A 20681-nucleotide genomic window follows, 5' to 3' on the forward strand; every position below is an offset into this window, starting at 1 on the left:
TATAAAACTCTAGTTGCTGGATATCAATTATAAATAGATGTATCTTTTGCTAAGATGCTAAAGTTAGCTTTAAGAGGAAGCTTTTAGAATGGGGCAAGACAGGAAATTTAGTCTAATGCTCTGGCTGAGAACAGTGTGAAATCAAGACAGAAGCCAGCATCCCTTAACAAAGGGACTTTGGCTAAGAGTACAGAGGGGTTGCTTCCTTGAGGCAGATGTAGGCATTGTACTGCTCATCATTGAAAGCTCCACTCTTTCAGACACTCATCTGTCTTATAGCAGTAGCGGTTTGGCATCTGACAGAGCTCATCCATATGGTGAGATTTAAGCACATAAGAATGGCATTCATAGAAGATAACTCATGATTCTTGTCCTCAGCTAGCTTCTGGAAGATGTGAATAATGGGTTGTGGGGAAAAAAAAATCTACCTTTCCTTAGGATTTAGATTTCCAGATCTGCACTATTTGGATCTTTATCCACAGTCAGTTTCCTGGAAAAGCCTAATCCCTCTGTTTCAGAAGTTTAGCTTCATGTTCAGGGATTCAGTAAAGCTGGTTTTCAATGCTCTCCTCTTGACACAGAGTGCTGAAAAGAAAGCTCTGTGGTTATGTCTGTACTGTCCCCTGAGGTTCACTGTAAAGTTACCTAGACAAGGATTTAAGTGAGCCAGGTTATGTGTTGAATGCAGTCTACCTGTGAGTGGGTAAGTAAATTAAACCCTGTCTGTTGCAATTTTGCTCAAGATGGCAAACAAAGAGGTTAGATAATGATGGCAGGGCCTTTAGGGATTTGTAAATATAATAACTGGCCAAGTGGAAAACAAGTGACTTGGATTCCAAGAACAATGGCCATTCCTGAAAATACAACCTTGCACTTTTGTGATAGGAAGCAAGGATTGAAAAAGCAGCCTGAAACTATAGGACAAAAGGTTGTCCCTCAGAAAACACCAGAGGGAGAGGAAGTTAGAACTGTTCTCTCAGACTCTAAAAACAGGCATTTTTACCTGCAGCTACAACTGGAGTTGTTGCTTCTTCCAGAAATATTGCTGAAAACCCTTAGAGAAATGTGGAAACCGGCTAGAAGATGAGAAAACTCACACACTGCTTCTCTTGTTTCTTTCTTTGTCACTGATGCCTTTATGCTTAGTGAACATAGCTGTCTACAATGAAATTACTCATGCATCTGTAGATAGCTTTGTAGGTGACTGATTTTTCTGATTAAACTGCTTTGAACAATAATGACCACAGAGTGTGATATTTCCCCATGTTTCTGTTGTTCACAAAGAGAAAAAATTTGTTTGCTGCATTCCATTCTTTCCTTTCTAACAGAAAAATAGGCTAAGCTTGCCACATCAAGTAATGACAGCAAAGCCTGTTCTTTAGGTTAGACAGTGACATTCTTATGGTCAAGGAGAATAACCTCTGTCTCGACTTTATGGTTATAATATTTCCTTTTTCTCAGATGGTCCTTATTAAAAAGTATGTATGTACCTCTTCGCCTTCTTTTTTGGTAGAATGTAAGATTTTCATATAGATCAGAGCCATCTCTTCTGGGTCTCTAAAGAGGCATACTTTCCAAAGGCATGTATTTTAGTAGAACTCAAAGTTCTGGAAGGATTTTTGTTGATCTGAGGGACAAATCAGGCAGAGATGGCAAAGGGTTCCTTCATGTGTTATTGTAACTGATTTATGAGCCCCAGGTTTTTATAGCATGTTAAAAATTCATGTGGACATTAGATTTAAAATTTAAGTGTCTGAACTAGCTGAAGTGCTTCTTCAGGCTTGTAATCAGGCAGATATATAGCACTATACACAGCAAGGGAGACTTGGGACTTGTGTCCACATTACACAGGCAATTGTCACTGACAAGAGAGTCTACTTTTGATTTTTGGGTAAACACCTTGGTCTCTCCCTTTAATTATTCAAAGACAGAATATGTCAGTAATATATATTCAGTGTCAAACAGCCTGATTTTGCTTAACTTACATTACGTTTCTTTAGGCAGGTTTGGATTGGTGCCCAGTAACAACTTGTTCTACAAGAAAGCACTACTGAATGTGAGTGGTGATAGTGAAATCTGACTCTGCATTTGCTCTTTGCTATATTTCTGGTTTGGGAAGAAGAATAAAATACTAGTCTTGCCCTTAATAATCTCTTGGTCAGATCACATAGCTTTGTTAGGGCTATATTCCTCTTAATTAACCATAGTCATCTAAACATTAATTATGTGCTCTGATTTAGTTTGTTGAATTAGCCTTTTAGCAGACAGTATGAAGCACTCCTGGAAAGCAAGTCATCCCACCTTTGTTAGAGTGGGACAAACTGCTTTCTGGACCTGTCTGGATCTCTGCTGTACATGTGGGAGTCTGGACTACTAGGCAGGTAAGTACACTGGGTTAGGTAGGTGGCTTTAGGTACTAAGTTAACAGAGATGAATCCATCAGAGAAGGTCCTACTTTTGTTTAGTAACAAAATATTGGCAAATAAACTGCTAAGGAAAGAGTCTACTAGTATTCTCTTAAATTCTTAACAAATTAAGATTATTGACAATGGCAGTAAACAGAATTCTGCGTTTATCATTTTAAACTTTTACCAAGATGACAAATCAAATATCTTTTGGTGTGTGCTCATGGGATTTAATTTGCTAAAATCGCTTCTCTGAAATTCCTGGAATGAGAAGGCTAATAAACTGAAATGCTTCAGTGTTGCCAGAAGGAACAGTTCTTTCAATATTAGCCTTGATAATTTGTGTGGGCTGAAGGAAAACTCAAAGAGTTATAATGGCTCTGTTGTATTTAAATTTTAAATTCTAGGGAGAGAGTCTTCTAATGTAGAGGTGTGATAGTTTTGAAAGAACACAGATAAAGGAAAAGAAAAATATTTACAAATAAACCCTTCTCACACAAGAGAGAGAAAGCAGTAACTGATATGTGTGATGTAAATGTTTATATTTCACAAGTTCTTCGACAGCCTTTGTACAAAATACCAAATATTCAATGATATTTAAACAAATTGTGTACCTGACTCCAGGTGGTAGAGTTGCTCCTTGTTGCAGAAGGGAGCATAATCATCACAAGTATATGTGTAAGTAGAAAGGTATGCACCCAGTTCTGTAGTACAATTTTATATCATGGCCGCATGCTGATTTGAGGCACCTCCTGCTAAGAAAGGGCTGCTTGTCTAAGAAGAAGCTGAAGGTAGATGAAGGTATCAGATACTACACCTTAGTTCCGAGGGAAGGTGATCTGGTTGTCACAGGAATGATAGTTCTCCCCTTGGCTGATGACCTTGTGCTATTTTGATGTTGCCTTTCTCTCCCTGAAGCCTTTTTTTCTCTGACAGGAAGCTTAGCTAGGTAAGAATACTTGCACTTACATTTACTTTGTGGAAGCAAAGGTAATCAGTGAAGCAGCACAACAGTGGCATATTACCGACTAAATGGGGCCAGATGGATAAAACTTCCCAACAGCAAAAATCAAAATTTGCTAGCTGTGGCTTTCCTTATGAAGATGTTATTAATACTGCGGTATCGATCAGAAGAGCCTCTCTATGGGTGAAAATCTTATCCTTGTCTTTCCTTATCTTTCGTTGTCCTAGTGACAGCCTTGGACTGAGAATATAGTCTGCTCTTGACTGATCAGGGATGTCCTATCAGGATAATGGTCACTAAGAGTGCAGAGGGTTGTATGAAGATGCCTGCCACTGTCCAACAAGTAGTTTGTGGTTTTGACCTATTACTTTTCTCCAAGTGAAGCAAATTCTGTCAAAATTTGCCCTCTCTCCTACTCAGAGTAGATGAACAGATAACCATTGCTCTGCAGAGCCCTGAAAATCCTCACAGAAATTGAAACAAACTTCTGGGGCATGAAGGCGTAACGCAGAAACCTGTTTCACTTTCCCTGTATATCACCTCAGAAATACATGCTGCCTTCACTGGGACCAGCCAGTCAGTCCTTTTGAGCTAGGCCTCTACATAGCAGAAAGTACAGTTTGTATGCACCTTAGGGTGATCCTTTTACCTTCACAATTGCATGTCGTGAATGCACACCAGCAAGAGTTCTGGAGGGGTTTGTTCACATGCTCTTCCTCCACAAAAGAACCACTTTCTCACAAGGCTCCTGAACTCCTGTTTGAACTATAGCTGAATAGGTCTTAGGTAGATCTTATATTGACTAAAGGTATCTTAGATATTCACTCAGATGAAGATACTAGGGGTCAATTCAGTGGTCTAAGTATAGATGTCAGTGCCATTTGTGATGAGCTAGGGGATCCTGACGGGCCTCCACAAACTGCTGGGGAAAGGCACAAGTCTTCTACAGTTGATGCACTCTATTTTCCAGTCTTGTGGGGATGTTTCAGGTGCACAGACCCCTCCCTCCCTGTAGCCATCTAAACTGAGATATCTTCATCCATGAAGAAATACTTGTAACTCAGTTTATATAACTAAACAGATCTTCAAACAGATGGCTCAGCAGCACCCATTTGTCTGACTTAGGGGAATCGTTTGTGTTGTCCAAGTATAAGTGCAGGGATGTGCTTATCAAGCTCTAAAAATCTGTGCTGTGGACACAGAACTAGTGCACAGCTATGTGACAAGCGTAATAGGTAGTGGTTGAACTGATAGAAACAAAACAACTTACTGTGTAAGCATATCCAGGGAATGTGAAAGCTGCATTGCAGCGTGAAGATCATGAGATAGCTGTAAGGACTGTGAATGATATGCTATCATGATGTTATACAAGCAGGAACACATTTTCTATCTGTCGAAAATAGGAAAGTAGAGTGGGAACGTTCTCTTAGGCATATAGCAATAGCTTTAATCCACCTCCATTTGTTCCTCCTGGTTTTCAACTAACTCAGCTTTTCAGCAGTGAGCAGCTTTCAGAGCCTGTCACTTCTTGTTCAGACTGTTAGCAATTGTCTCAGTGGCCTCCATTGCATCTGGAAAGAAAAATCTCATTTATGGCATGTCTCATACAGCTTTTGGTTGTGAGGGGTTGGTACGCCTGAGCTGCGGCTGTATCAAAGCCACTGCCCATGGTAGCAGGGCATAGGATTCTTTTCAGGTGAACAGGACCTAGGTCTACATCTGTATTGGCAAGGATTAAAAAAATGGGGGCTTGGGCTCAACCCACTGTGCATAGCATATCTCAGTCCTCTAACTTCTGTCCCTCCCTGGTAAAGGTCAGATATTTCCCTTCAGATCTTTGTTGCAATTCCTGTCAAAACATGGAGATGTTAACCTAAAATGTACTGGTGCTCAAGAAGAGCATTTTACACATCTTTTTGGTTTAAAGATTTTGGTTTAAAGATTAAAAAACATCTTGCACATCTTTTTGGTTTGAAGATTAAAAAACACTAGTGTTTTTTCTGCAGTCCTGTCAGGGATCACTCTTTCAAGATCTAACAGCTCCAACTGAGATCAACAGAGAAACATGTTAACTTCTTCCCACTGGTAGTGTTGGGTGCTTCCAAAGCAGAAATCTCAAAGTCTCTGGGAAGTGAGCTGTATGGGTAAGCCTAAAATGACCAACTATTTCAAAGCTGATTAAAGTTTTGTTGTGCCTTTTTTGTGACCTTAACAGCATTAGGATCTCACTACAGAGATACAAGTGAACCTACAGCTCTATGAAAGTAAAGAAGGTCAATTTTCAAGATGAAAAGTGAAATTATGATGATGATTTGTTCTAAAAAGGAAGTAAAGTGTTGTCACCAAGTAAATGGAAACCTGTGGCGAAGACCCAGCTGGAAATTAGAGACAGCTCCCTTCAAAATCCAGTTAGTTCCAGATCTCCCTTTCTCAGTACTAAAACCACCACCCAAGAAACCTGTAGCCAGCAGGATAGCAACTCAGTACTTACTGTCCCTGTGACTACAGTGAGCCTCCCTGTTCAGCATGGGTCTTCTTAGGAGAGAAGGCTATGAGGCAGCTATTGCCTGCAATGAAGAAGAGAAATTTTTGAGTGAGGCTTTTCTACCTAAAACTCAAAGTCTCAAACTGCAAGGCTCTGGAATAACAGTTCAGCAGTTTCTCAGGGTTTTCCCCCAAATTTTTCTCCTTCCTGGAGGAAGTTTCAGATCCAAAAAGAGATTAAGTTTCCTTAGACCTAATAATTGACTTAATTTTTATCCAGCCCGTAGCCTAAGGGTGCTTTCATATGCATGAACACCTGCAATTCTGTGGGCTGTTGGGGAGGAAATACAGCACAGGAGGGATGGGGATTTAGGAGAGTAGATTTTGGGTATAACATGATATACAGTCTCTTCTTCTACCCCCTGAAGTAAAATTTTGTAGGCTTTCTGATCTCTTAATCAGACAGCTATCACATCATTGGCTGGAGACCCTCTCTTGTGAGCAGCATATTATTTGAAGTTAGAGATGGCCATTGAGAAAGATCCTTTAGGTGGGCTCTTTAGACCATCACGTCATTGTTCTTCAACACTCACTTCTGTTTCCTTTTGCATTGCTGCATCTGAGTTTCCTCTTGCTCGTAGGAGGATGCAGAAGTAGTCAAGGAAGAGGCTTTTGGTGAGATAGGTATTTTCCCATCCCATCCTCCCTGCTGGAGCACCTATAACAATAACATTTTTCCTGGATCTTTATAAGCTCCTACTTAATTTTAGATTGTTACGGTGGAGACACATTTTTGACTAAGTCTCTTGTTCCAGGCTGAGAGGACTCTGCAACTCTTCAACACATGCTGTTTGCTTAGATTTATTTTAATTAAAGCTTAATTTTATCTTTAATTTTTAAGATTCTCTTCATTATTTTGCTGTTTGTTTTTTTTTCCAAATATCTTCTCATAAAACTGAATTAAATGTGCAAAGAAAGAAGAGAAAATTACTTTGATATATGCAATGAAGCCTAAGACATTTCACTTTGTTACTTTAACTTAAATATAGGCTCCTGGAATATACCTAAATCTGTGAACCGTCTCTAACAACCTCTTCCAAAAAAACTCCCTTCCATCAATCCTTATTTAAATACAAAGGAGCAGAAGAAATACTTTCAGCATTTCACTGGATTGACTGTGCAGGAGGAATACCATGGGAATAAGGTTAGAAATATTAAGAACTCAAATTCAGACTCCTTGATGTTAGCAGCTTTTCTTGCCAAGACAGACCTTTTTTGTCTATTTGATATAGATGTTTGTGCTGTACACGTATGCAGCTAACACAAAACTCTTTTCCTACCTCTGATGCAGCTTGGACAGGAGGGTCTAACTAGAGTGCATTTCATATGTTTTCTGCTCCTTGGTGATCACAAAACCTAACCTCCCTGCCATGCACATCCCTCCCCACTATAAAATAGGTTGATGGATGAGAAAACAGAGCCCAGTGCATTGGATTGAGATGAGGGCTTTGATTTATTTTGTCCTGGCTGTCATAGGATGTGAATGTGTACAGGAAGAATAAGAGCCCCAGGGAATAAGGAGAAAAAGTGGAAGACTCTCCAACCTCAGGAAAATGGTTTCTATTAGGATCTCAGGGCATTGAAAGTTTGACATACTAACAGAACATCTGGTAGATAGTTCAGCAGAGAAAGGCAGTATTTAAGGCCCAGCATGATCTATTGCATGGAGGGACTGATGTTCCCTCATCACTCACTTACTGTATTTCTTTCTGTTCTGTACACCAGATGCTGGTTTTAAGCAACATTCAAAGACATTTGTTGATGGTTCTATCTTCAGTGTTTCAGTCTGCTCAGTACTAAAATCATATGAACACAGAGCCACATACACCTATTTCCAAACTGTGTGTGTCATAGTCTGCACAGCACGTGAAAACTGATAGCACCATTGAATCTTTCAAGCTCAGTAACTCAGATGTCAGAAGACCCAGCTGTATTTTTTATTTCAAATTCTAACTAGATTTGTAATGCACCTGGTAAATATCTGCCCTTTCAGAAACACAATTTCACTTCTGACAAAATAAGCATCAATACTAATTCAGGTCAAGGAGTTTACTGTTGGTATGAGCAACAGCCTAAGTAACCCATAATTTGAATGTAAAATGAATAATGAGTAGCTGCCATTGTATGATTTAAGACTCAAAACAAAACAGAAGGCAGTAAGGAAATCCAAGAAAAAGGTTCCTGAAAAGACAAAAGAAAAGAACGTTACAGCTGAGTTGCTTTTCTTGCTCTAGCTGTGACACTGAGGTGGGGGAGCAACCGTGGAGGTGAGTGGAGCCTCAGATAAATGATTTAGAAAACCTGTAAAACCTGATGAGAACAAAGAAGCCCTAAATCTCTTCCTGAATACTTTTGAGCTTGAAGAGCTGAGTTGGAATGAAGTATTCTACCTCCAGTTTCCCATATCTCCTGGGATAGCTGCACACTCTGTTACCAGTCTTTGTGCATACGATGTTGTACAACATGTTGTTGTGGGACAGGGATCAGTGTCTAGAAAATTAAGTTGATCTCTGGCTTTTTCATGGACTTTGTGTGTGTTTTGGGACAAATTTGATTTCTTGTGACACGATGATTGCTAGTAACTTGTTAGAGGAAGCAAAATTCATGCTTTCCAAAGAGAATTAGGAGCATTAGAGGCCTGCATCTTCCTTGACTCAGGAAAGGACAAGGATCTGTGTTTATTATGCAAATGCAGTATTTATTTTCTGTTTGCCCTTTTTTACATTTACTAGTTTCTAAAGCTGAATTTCAGTTCATACTGGAGATACTCAATGAAGTATATTTTCATTATATGTTTTAATTCAGATGAAAATGTTAATAGGAAAAATATTCTTAGCCACAGAGAAGAAATGCGTATCCTTGAACAGCTTGTCCTTGTGAAATGTCTGCAGCACTTTTGCAGAGGCAAGAAATTTAAGTACTACCTGAGTGCTTTGTCCTGCAAAGGGACTGCCATTGCATAATAATTAGTCCTTGTAAGATAAATAAATCCAACTCTCCTTCCCTGAATGCCAAATATGGTCTTATGGCTTCAGGAAACTGGGATGCAGCTCAGGGTACAATAATATGCCACCCTAACGTTTGCAGTGCATGGATGTCAGCAGTCCTGGATCAGTTGTATTTCTCTGTTTCTGACACAGGGACAAAATTATGTCACGTTATTTCTGTGTGGCATTGTTACCTTATTAACAAATGCTCTGTCCCTTCACTACCACAAAAAAAAAAACCCGAACAACTACTTCTGCTTCTGAAAACTGATGTTACAAAACAGGAGAAAAGAGTTGATACCAAAATGGAACTTGTCAAAGCACCTGCATTAAAAAAAAGACTTTCCCAAATCTGATCAATATAGATAACAGCCTCTCTGTGTTCATCTTTATTCCAAAATTTTGACTTAAATAACTTTAAGTGACTTACGTCAAAGCTAAAATATATATGAAATGCAACTTACAAGTGTGCAATTTTTCCTTATCCTTACGGTCACTTGACAACATTTTCAGCTGATGCTATTGGATGCATTTAGTCCAGCTATGGATTTGGGGTCTAGAGTTGTACCTCTTGGAGAAGCATCAGTGGGTCTACTTGGGTAAGGTAGGACATAGATTAAGTAAGGATGGCAAAGCCGGCAGCTTAAAGAGCTCTACATTTTTATGTGGATTTCTTGAATATACTATTACATTTCCTAATAATTGTTTTTCAGTTATATTTTCTGCAACACCATTACAGTTATATCTTACTTTAGTCTCTGATACTGAAACAAGAGAGGAATTTCACTCTCTTGTGGTCAGTTGTGCCTTCTTTACCTCTTGCAAGGTAAGAGATCACAAAGACTCTTACTAGTGAGGTGAACATAAGTTGTCCTGTAAAGCTTGGTTACAATACTTAAGTATTAAATAATAGTGCTTAGCACTTATGCAACTTAATGCCTTATAATCTTCAAAGCACTTTACAAATCTTAAGTAGCTAATCCCCACAGCAGCTCAATGTGGTAGGTTATGAAGGCCACACATTAAAATTCTCCCATGACATGAACTTGCCTGCATACTAAGCCTATGCGAAAAACTGTCTGCAGTGTTATGTCCCCCAAGTCATAAGTGTTTTAATTTTTCTGTAACTTGCCTTACTTTCAGTAAATTAGTTCTGCTTTCTTCTCCCATTCAAGGCAAATCCATTATACCTGGCAGCATGGCTGAGCACACAGTATCATCACAGTTTGGTTGATTAAAACTCCCGGAAGCAAATATGAAGCAGAAAATTTGAGTTTTATTTAAGAAACCAAGTTTCTAGTGCCACTGGTTGCAAAGAAAGTGTATGGGAAAGGATCAGTCTCTAAAGACTGAAGCACTCAGGAGAGCAACTGCCATTTTTAGGCACTTGTTTTGAAGCTGCAAGTTTTGCGATACTGAGGTTGACTGGCAAACAGAATACACTTATACTGAATTTCACTGGGGAACTTAAACCTTCTGAGACCCTACTTTGTTTAGAAAATAGTATGTTTTTCTAGCTCAAATTTTCTTTGAATTTTCATGTTCCAGAAAAAAAAAGAAAAATAAAATTGAATAGGTATTGCTTTAACCTCTTTCAGGTCTAAAATTTGCCATGAAGTGAAAGTACTGCTTTTAGTCCACTATAATAATGCTAACTTACTGATAATGCCACAACCACCACTAGTTCCAGTTCTTGTTAGTTCTGCTGGAAAACTTTTTAAAACAACATTACAGGTTGAGGTAACATTACAATTCTATGTGAAGGCCAAATTCACCAACCAAAGATGTAGGTTATTAGCTCATGAGTACCTCTCAAGTGTCTCCATAAACAATAAGCCACTGAAAAATGTTTGTTCTTTGTAATACCTAGCATAGAGAGGAAACAGTGGCTCTGACTGGTGAGGCCTTCTTCCAAGAGAAGTGGAGGTTTTGCTACAAATTTTAAAACAATCAATTTTCCAGAATGTCTTTTGAGACTGTGCAGCATTATTTATAGACACCTTCCCCTCCAAGACATCAGGCAACTTAATACCTTCCTTTTGCTTTCATCGACAGTTCTGTCTCTGAAAAGCTTGTAATTTGGGAGCTGATCCTTTGTAAGAAGGAAGCTCTATGATATCATGAAGACTGACCTCAATTCCTTGTTTCTCTTCTGTTTCAACCTGGAAACTTTTGTTTCCTTGGTTTTCACTCTCTTTCTTCCTGTCTTTGTTTTCCTTCTCTTCATTTTTTCTCACCTTTGACAAAAAATCACAAATAACCTTTGAAGGAGTAATTAGCAGTCTCTGCACCCCTGTGGTAAAAGTCTTTGCCTGATTCCCTACTAAGGTCGTTATCTAAGGGTAAGAGTCTCAGACAGACCAGGGAAAGAGAACTTTCCACATGAGAGATGATAAAGAATGAACAGAAAAGAGTCTAGAAAGTAGAGGAACAAATGGATAGGAACATGGGAGGAGATGTAATTAGCCAGTCTCATATGCTTGCCACTACATAATTTCAGATGTTGCAAATGGAGCGTGGTGTTCTGCAGACAAGCTCATCATTAAGTGTAGGGTTGAAATGCACATGCACAAGATGTCTGAATTGAGGTTTCATGAGTAGCCTTCTGCATTTCTCAATCTTTGATCACTCAATTCAGTGACTTAAATCCTTTTTAATGTAGCAAAAAACCCAGCATTTTTATGAGATCTTTTAATTGTTTAGAGAGGAGGGTTTGTTAAGGACTGCAGTTTATTATGTAATTGTACTTCGAAGAAAAATGGATTCTGTTTTCATTCTTCCCAAATGTGTATACCATGCTGAGACCTCAATACCTGTGGGTTATTTCCTAACGTGCATTAAGCTATATAGCTAACATCTGTTTCAAATGCATCAGAAGCAGCAGGTCTGCCAGAGAATCTATAGGATCGGTAGATAATGATTTTAAAGAACATCCAGAAAATATTAGGTTGTAAAGGGAAAGGCTATGGGAATTGACCACAGGGGAGCCTACATCAGCATCTTTTTCTGAGAAGGTTAAATTTGAGGCAGTTGTTTGAAACTGAAGAGCTTTTAAAACAAGTCAATAATTATATCAGCAAGTAACATGGACAGGGTTGTATTCACACTTGAGGAATTTTTTGTACTTAGGTACAAAGTTACTGTAGGTGCTAAACTATGAACAGTTGTGTGTAGCCTTTTGCTGGAATCAACTTGGTACCTGAATGGAGAATGAGGCAAATACAATGGCACCTTGCAAAAAAGGTATCTGAGAGAATCTGGGAATGACAGATACTGATTTGTCTGCACCAGTCAGTTTGGCTGACACTACATTACAGAATTAAATCTGCAGACACATGTGGAAGTATGTATGCCTGTCTTGTACATCAGTCAAAGCTCTTTGCAGGAGTGAAGAAGGTTAATTATTATTTAGCCAACAGCCTTGATTGTTAAATACCTTCATGGTGAAGACCAAGAGCTTCATTATTACTCCACGACTTTGATAGATTTAATAGAAAATTAGACTCATGTTCTCAGTGCTGTTTTTCTCAGCTTGTTCATATAAATTTTCCATGTCACTGCTGTTGGGTTTTTATATATATATATTAGTTCAGTTCAGGTGGGATTGTCAAAATAAAAGGGATGCACGTTTCTGAGTCGTTTGGCAGTTTTGAAAATACCATCAATACACAATCATGTTCCCCCTATTTCCCCATACTGCTGTCTCCAGGTACCTTCAAAGCTGATTTTAGCAAAAGGCTATGTACAACAGTACATAGTTCAGTACTTTGTGCGATGCTGTGCCCAGTTTGCTGCTTGTCATACTGGCACATGTTGTTTCATTGCTTCCTTCTCTATCTGTAATCTTTTATACATAATTCATAAGGCCATAGGACATGCCTATCTCTAGCTTGTGTTTATAGTGCTGTTAGTATTGGGGTCCTGACACATAGCTGGGTTCTGTGTACCTGTATAATAAATGAATATGTGAAAGTATAGAATCAATCTGCCATTTTGACACTGCTTTAATAGGAATCAATGCGGGGGGAGAAGGGGGGGGGGGGGAAGAGAAGATTAATTCACTCAGCACTCTCATGATGGGAAGCCTTGCAGACAGCACCTAGTCACAAAGGTCAGCGTTGAGTTTAACAATTAAATGAGCAAGCGCTAGTCCACCTTGGCTGCTTTTATCACTGGCAGAGACAACTCGGCTCCCATCAACCTCCTTTTAGAGAACCTCGGGGACCCTGCTGCTCCCCCTTGACGGAGCATCCCAACACCATCACCGTCAGCACCACCCTCCCTTCTCATCTCCTCGCGGAAGACGCCCAAGGGATTGACAAGAGTTAAACAGGGGAAATCGATCACCCGGCCCTTTATCCCCGCCTCCTCCTCTTGCCTGCGGGGGTCGGGACCCGCAGACCAGGGGGTGGCCCTCGGCGGAGGGGTGCGGGGAGGGCGTCCGCCCTCCCCGCGCCCCTCCGCCGGGGGCCACCCCCGAAGCTCGGCTCGGTCCGGCCCGGCGCGGCCAAGCGCCGCCTCCACGGCGGGATGCAGCCGCCGCCACCGCCCCGCGGGTGCAGGTAAGGACCGGAGCAGGGGGGAACGGCTGTGCCCGGGCTACACGGGGGGATGCGAAGAGGATAACCTACCCGTTATCCCTGCGCTGGCCCCAGGGGTAACAGCAACGGGGATGGGGGAGAGAAAATAAAAGGCATAACCCCTCCCAAAGCACCCCAAAATAGCCGGGCTGGCAGCGGCAGTTTGTTGCAAATTGAGATGATCCTCTTCAAAACGCTGCCCGCCGAGCCCGGGAGGCGCTGACCCACTCCGGGACGGAAGGATTTTGAGATTTAACTAATATTTAACACCCCCGTTCCCCCCCCCCCCCCCCCCACCCCCCTTCCCTTCTCCCGTTCTAATTGAACGGAACGACGGCTCGCAGAGCTGGGAGCTAGCAGGGATGCTGGCGGTGAATTTGGCGTAGCGGTTGGGGTGGGGAGCTTTTAAGAGGCATGGGGAAGATTTGCAACAGAAATAATAAGTTTCTCCGTGGTCGCCTGATTAATTCAAGATGAAGCACGTGTTGTGCGTTGGCAAACAGTCCTAAGCAATGATCTGGAGCAATCCGAAGCCATAGTACTTAATAATATATATACATATTTTTCCTTGCCTGTAAGATTCGAAATGCCTCGGGTATTGCCTTTGTAAATCCGCACAGAGCCCTCAATGTTGCAGAGTGTTCACTGCTTAATCAGTGTTTGTAAAGGGATTTTCATTCCCACTGAGCATCTGTGAGAGCAGCCAAGCTCAGGGAGGTCATCCGTTCTTTTCCTTTTGAAAGGAAAGAAGGAGTAGAATTACTTCAGCAGCGCTGCTGGGTTGATATAGTGCATAGGATGACATTCTCTGCTGATATAGTTGTTCGGGTGAGGCATGCTTCTGGAGTTTGTGATTTTGAGCCTGCAACTCAAGAAACGGATAAGAAAAACATGCACTACTCTGTCCATGAGCAATAGCAGAGGTCCTCTGAGGACTTCTTAATGCCCCATAATGGACCCTGGGGGGATTTGTTTTCATTTTTGCAATTTGTTTTCAGTTTAGTATATCAATGTATTTATTTCAGTTAGATATGCTATTTATAGAGCGTGTCTTTGAACCACTGTATTTTTATTTACCGATTGCCTTCTTCCATTGTATGTTTGTAATGGATTGCATGCTGAGCTGTTTCAGCAGTGCTGATATTTTTTAACTTAGGGGGAAGTGCATTTCGAGTGAATTAGATATAGGCAGGTAACTGTGGCTGTGCATTTTAGTATCACCTCTAGCAAGGAGATCTTCAAAGGCATAAAGTATTTTCAGACATATATATGTAATGCTAAACTAAACTTGGTGAGAAAAAAAAACAAACAAGTAACTTAATGATTTTCTGCATTTCTGAGGTAAAACAATGATAAATCCACACCTGAAGTTATAAAGCAAATTTGAAATCAACCCTGCATCAAGGGATAAGCAAGCACTGAGATTTGCAGGTATGCTGCCATCCATTCTGGATGCATGAATCAGAATATGGGATGGTACAAACAGCATAGGGCTCTATCCTGAAAAAAGTTATGTGCAAATTCCTGCCTTCAGTTATTATTAATAGGCTACCCGAGGTCAGTAAGATGATTTACAGTGCTTTGATGTCCATGTTTTTGCAGTACCAGGATATACATGGGCAAGTTTATAGGTAATAAGAGATAATCCAGTGTGGCATATAATCATGGCTTGAGGGCTGCCCATGTCTTTAACTTGTAAAGATTAAAGAGATTGAAAAAAATACTTTGGACTTTTATATGCTTATGAAGTGATTTAGAAATAATTTAAAAATTAAAAATGAACTCTTTTTGTTTAAAACAGCAGACACCGGTTCTTCAGAAGTACTGTGTGTACCTTCCTCATGGAGACAGAAATACCAACTGAATCACTGGGGAAAAAAACACAACTCTAACTTTTGAAAAATAAGATAAATATTTGTGTCATAGCCAGGCTTTATGGAATTGACTAAAACTCAGTGTGACACACAGTCCTGCCTGATTTTTTTTTCCTCAAAAAAGTTTAATGATAACACAGTTGGACCAGAAGCACTGCATATTCTGGGTTGTGTTTTGCTGTTGGAAAATACTCCATTTTGAGGAGAACTTTACATTCAGATCTACATGTCATAATTTCAGAGAAATTAATTACTTGTGGACCAAAGTTTTTTTAAGGAAGTATTTCTGTTGATGCTCCAGGTACTGATTTTTGCAGGTATCAACTCTTGTTCCCCATCATAAAATTATGTTCTGGAAAATACTAATTTGGGGAAAAAATATGTAAGAAGGCCATTAAGGTATTAAAATATCTTCCAGATGGAGAGCTTTAGTGGTGTGTATGTGAAATTTCAGCTCCCTCATGGAGCTTTTCCTTTCCGTGTTGACTGGGAAAAATTGCTTTGTTTAAAGGCCTTTCTTTGCCTTAAAATGGAGGGCTTAGAAATATCAAGCTATATAAAGAGGTATCACTTGTACTGTAAAGCATTTAAAATGAAACAATCTTTCAGTGAAACTCTGGTGGTTTGTGGAAATGAAGGATGTTTTCTAGGGATTTTGAACCAGGGGGACACTAAGCCATCACACTACTTAGTTTACTACAGCTGCAACTTGAAGAACCTGGTTCTGTGACAGTGGCAGACACTCTGGAGGGTTACACCTCAACCCTTTAATAACAACATAATGATATTTTAATACATCTGAGTCTTAACTCTGAATCCTGATAGGATTATTGTTATATATTGAGATTTTTTTGTCAGCTGTGTAAGCATCCAATTACTATTGGATAGTACTTAAAACTCCCTTTGTCTGAGTACTAACCTCAGAGACACATAAGACATCTTTTCTTTCTCAAGAAAGCAAATACAAGTACATGACTTCATATGACTAACAGTTGCAAAAACAAATAAAAGCTAGTAAGTCAGATTTTTCACTTATGTAGGACAGTAAAGTTGTAATACTGTCTTTGCAGTCATTCTGATGGTCATCTACTGAGGCTAACTTAATACCTAATACTGTCTGCCACAAGACCTGTTCTTTGCAAACTGTATTTGACGAGTATACTGAACACTGGCTATGTTTGCATATGAATATTTTAAGATAGAATTATGTGTTCAGTAATAATAAACATGATAATCAAGAGTAGTTTATAAAAGGTATCAAGAGAATCCACTTAGTAGTTCTGTAATTGCTGTAATTTGTTGTGCAGTATTTTGTATTTAATCTTGGGATCAAAGGTAACCAATGACAACCTTAATTTGGGATCCTGTTTGATAATGTGCTGCTGATATTTCTGTTACTAAGATATTAAATTTCAGCAGAAGATGTATTTTCAAGTAATTGAATGTCTTTCTTAAGTCAGTTTGTAAATTGTTTTAATTGAGAAAGGTTTGTTTATAGCACCAAGTTCAATCAAAGTACCAACAGTGATGAGCTCTATGGGCAGGAAAAAAAAGAGATTTATACTACATAAATTAAAACTAATCCATCTGGAAATAGAACTCTAAATGCAAACCCAGAGTGTGAGGAAACAGGATTTAGAAACCTAGAATTCCAGAACTGTAGGAATGACATTAAGGAATCATATAGTCCTATGAATATGATTTGGCATGAAGAATACAGATATATGGAGAGGATACAGAGAATGACAACAATACTTGTAAAAGTACACCTAGATTGATTCATCAGGGAGGATGAAAAACACTAAATATTTAATGCTTGGTTAACTGCTGGTAAATAAGGAGAAAAGACAAGACAACTGTAAGTATTTGAGAAGTACAGTGACCAAGGAGGGAAAACAGCTACATTTAAAGCTTATAAGTGGCTTAGCATGGCCAGGGACTTTGAGGTACTGATGCAGGGCTCTTAGGAAACAAAAAACCTGCTGAAAGCAGTGAGGAAATTAGTTCAATATCTGTAATAATTTAGCTATAGAAACAACTCCTGTGTTAAAGATTAATAAATATTGTGAAGCAGTCTTTCAGCCTCTCTTTTTTGTTTTGCTACAGCAGGTCACTGAAATCTTAAGGTCCTTTCCAACCCTAACTATTCTATGATTCTAAATACTGCTTATAACTTGAAAGACTGAAGTTTTGTACTTCATAGACACACACAGTGACAAGGCTAGATGTCAAGGTATCATCTCCCTCCCCTGAAGCTACATTAACTGCATCAGCATATTTCCTGACAGGTGCTTAATGAACTAATGTTTTTATGACCCCACTGATGGAGGCTCCATGCCCTACCCAGTTCACAGTCATTTCCAGTGCTTTTCTGTTCTTCTTGTTCTTAAAATACCTCACCTGTGTCTTCCTTGATGAAGTTCAAGCCCATTATTATTTTTCTACCCTTCATTTTGTAAAAGATTACTCCCTCTCACTTTACAGCAGCCCTCCTTGTATGATGTTCTGGACAGATGATTTGAAGCAGTTATCTTTCCCAGAGCTTTACTTGGTTTCTGATCTGATAGAGATTTACAATGATCTTTGATAATTTTTGTTGTCTTCTGTAATATTCTTGCTTGAAATTGGACATAAACTGATACATCAGCAGTGCTGACAGTAGGAGAACAGTTTTATGTAACTTGCAAGTGTCTGCCCTATTTCTGTGTGCTGGTTTTCATCTTTTTTTGCAACTGTATATTGCAAAATGCACCATAACACCCTAGCATGTATGGTGTTAAATCTGTCAAGTGTTACAGCACCCAGATCTACTTCCCCAGAATTGCTTGCAGTCATCCTATCGTGCCTCCTTCGGTCTTCATTTGTGCAGTTAGTTATTCATATCTAAATGTAACACTTCGTTGTTGTCTTTTTCAATCTGTTAAAACACTTGAATTTTAATACCATTATCCAGTGCATTTGAACCTTCATCAGTTTGGTCTGCCTGCAGATACAATGCTACATGTTAATCCATCACATAAATAAATCACTGAGGAGCATCCAAAACAGACTCCTGAACAGATGTGCCAGGGGTGTCCTTCCAGTGTGATAGTGAATTGTTGGTAACTACACTCTAAATATTCTCTTCCAGATGCCACCAGCTCCTACTACAATGTCATGTAAACCGATTGTCCCTAGTTTATTTACTAGAATACCATGAGACCAGGGACTTTACCCATTGCCCGCAGGTAAAACTACTGTGGTTCTAAGACTGGTTAACCCGAGGTTGATAAAATCAGCTTCCTAAATACTGTTTTATAAGGAAATTTCTTTTGAAAAGCCTGAATTTATTTAAGGAGAGCAGGGTATTGTGGGATATAGACCTGGCCCTTGTGGCTTATACTGTTTGGTTTATTAATTAGTTATTGCACCCATAGCTAGATTTGTATGTGTAATCAAGATTTATGTTGCTGTGGCAACAGAGAGACACACAACTGTGCTGAATTTCCTAGATCTTTGAAGTAAGAGTTCTCCTAATCCAAAATGGGATTGAGAGTTCCCATCAGCCTGTGAAGAGTGTAAATAAGAAGAGCTCTCATTAAGAGTCTGAAATCTTGTATATCTGACTTTAAAACTGTGTTGAGCAAATTCCTGCTGCTCATCGGATGGTTAGAGAAAATAGGCAGTTGCAAGAGAAGAGACATAAAGAAAACTTATGGCTCAAATTAATCAAGAACAATTGATTTGAAGATAAATAGGAGCAATGCAGGATTTGATAACTACTGTGAAAAATCACAGAGTACTTCAAGAGGGCATTGAGCAAAAAACTTTGAGCATGTTCCAGGTATTGTGACTGGGCTGGAAATAGAGGGAAGAAGGAACTGAACCTGAGCCAGGTCAAGAATTCACAGTATTGTATATCAAATTAAAATAGCAGTAGTGGTGTAGCACATGAGAAGGGAGACAGAAGAAGATGTGAAAATCTTGCATGGGTGGGAGAGGGTCACTTGTAGTAGATGAGAAGGGCTGCAAGGGGTCCAGAATAACTGCAAGAAGGTGTGGAAAGCTTTAGGTAGGCTGTCATAGAGGCAGAGTTTTTGGACTGAACGTTACCTCCTGTCCTTCAATGTCAGGGCACACTTTGCATCAGGGAACTGGTGACTGTTTTGTCTGCTTGAGGATAAGGGATTTAATGCAGTCAGTCACAATTAGAATTCAGACAATTTCAAAAGCAAACAAAAAGTCTTAGCACCCCCAAAATAATTCTGATTTTTTTAAATGTTGGAAACTGGGTTTATTAATTTTTGGCTGTTGTCATTTCAGGGTCACATGTTTAAATGTAGTTATTATTTCAGCAGCAATAGAAAATGTCCGAGCAACATGACTCCCCTTAAAAGCAGTATCCTTGAAAAGTTAATTATCTAGTAGGTTGCAAAATGGTAATGGAAAAGGAAGAAACTAGGTTACCTTGGAGTCAGGGAATTTTTGGTGAGATATGTGGCTATGAAAACACATGATATCCTGTGTTGGTACAATTCCTTTTACCTCTGGAAAGCTGTAATATTTTAGTTTATTTTTAATTTTGCTTTCGAACAAAACCAAAATCAAAATCCCCAAAAGCAAATCAAAGAAGGAAAATGATGATGAAGGAAAGTGTCAATGGTTTGAAATAGTTTTGTTCATATACCACAGTTAGGTGTGATGGACTGGTGATCCATTTGCTTGCCATTTCAGTAGAAACTACATGGCTTTCATCCAGTTTTCTCACTTCATATATCAGCTCCAACAAGAGCCTTTCGCAGTGTCATGATAGAAACCTAGATAACCAGGAAATACTGAAATGGAAGAGAATCCAGCTCTTCATTTGGTATCTCAACTGCTTGTTTGCAGGAGGATGACATTTCTTAAACTGCACACACATTTTGGGGACTTGTCAAGACTTGCTGCAGAGTGACTGTGCAGCTGGGTGCCAATTTGCTGCATACTTCCTGCTCTGCTCCTAATCTCTGCAGGAGCTCTTTGACAGGAATTTAAGCATGCAAAAAAAGAAGAACTGAGCATGGGGAGAGTGTGTCCATAATAAATGTCTTCTGCTCTTCTTCTCTTTGCTTGTTGGAGCTCTTATGAGACAGTTTCCAGGTAATGAGAACTGGAGCAGATGCTGAAGCAGTGGGACATCTTGTATTTTCATTTCCTCTTTGCAAAACAGACTTTGTGATTATCCTGGAGGTTATAATCCAGAAGTTGGATGAACAGAACATTTTCTGCAAGTTGTGTGCAACAGAGGCAGACACTGTATGGTACTTTCAAGGCAAAGAAGTTATAATAATTATATTTGTTTATAAAGA

At 39.4% G+C, this 20681-nt stretch overlaps 1 protein-coding gene across 3 annotated transcripts in view; it reads left to right on the forward strand.

The window, feature by feature from the left end:
- The window catches only part of TRMT9B (tRNA methyltransferase 9B (putative)), a 105372-nt gene that overhangs the window by 73989 nt on the left and 10702 nt on the right, over positions 1 to 20681 (forward strand). Inside the window, exon 1 of one of the 3 annotated variants that reach the window (XM_034065011.1) lies at positions 13394 to 13462. The exons of the other annotated variants lie outside the window; for them this stretch is intronic. Within the exon in view, the coding sequence (XP_033920902.1) occupies positions 13431 to 13462 (32 nt within the window). The 5' untranslated portion in view covers positions 13394 to 13430. Of the gene's footprint in view, positions 1 to 13393; positions 13463 to 20681 lie in introns of those variants that run through there. 3 annotated transcript variants of the gene reach the window in all.

This window comes from Melopsittacus undulatus, chromosome 7, assembly GCF_012275295.1.
Source record: "Melopsittacus undulatus isolate bMelUnd1 chromosome 7, bMelUnd1.mat.Z, whole genome shotgun sequence".
Taxonomy (NCBI): Eukaryota; Metazoa; Chordata; class Aves; order Psittaciformes; family Psittaculidae; genus Melopsittacus; species Melopsittacus undulatus.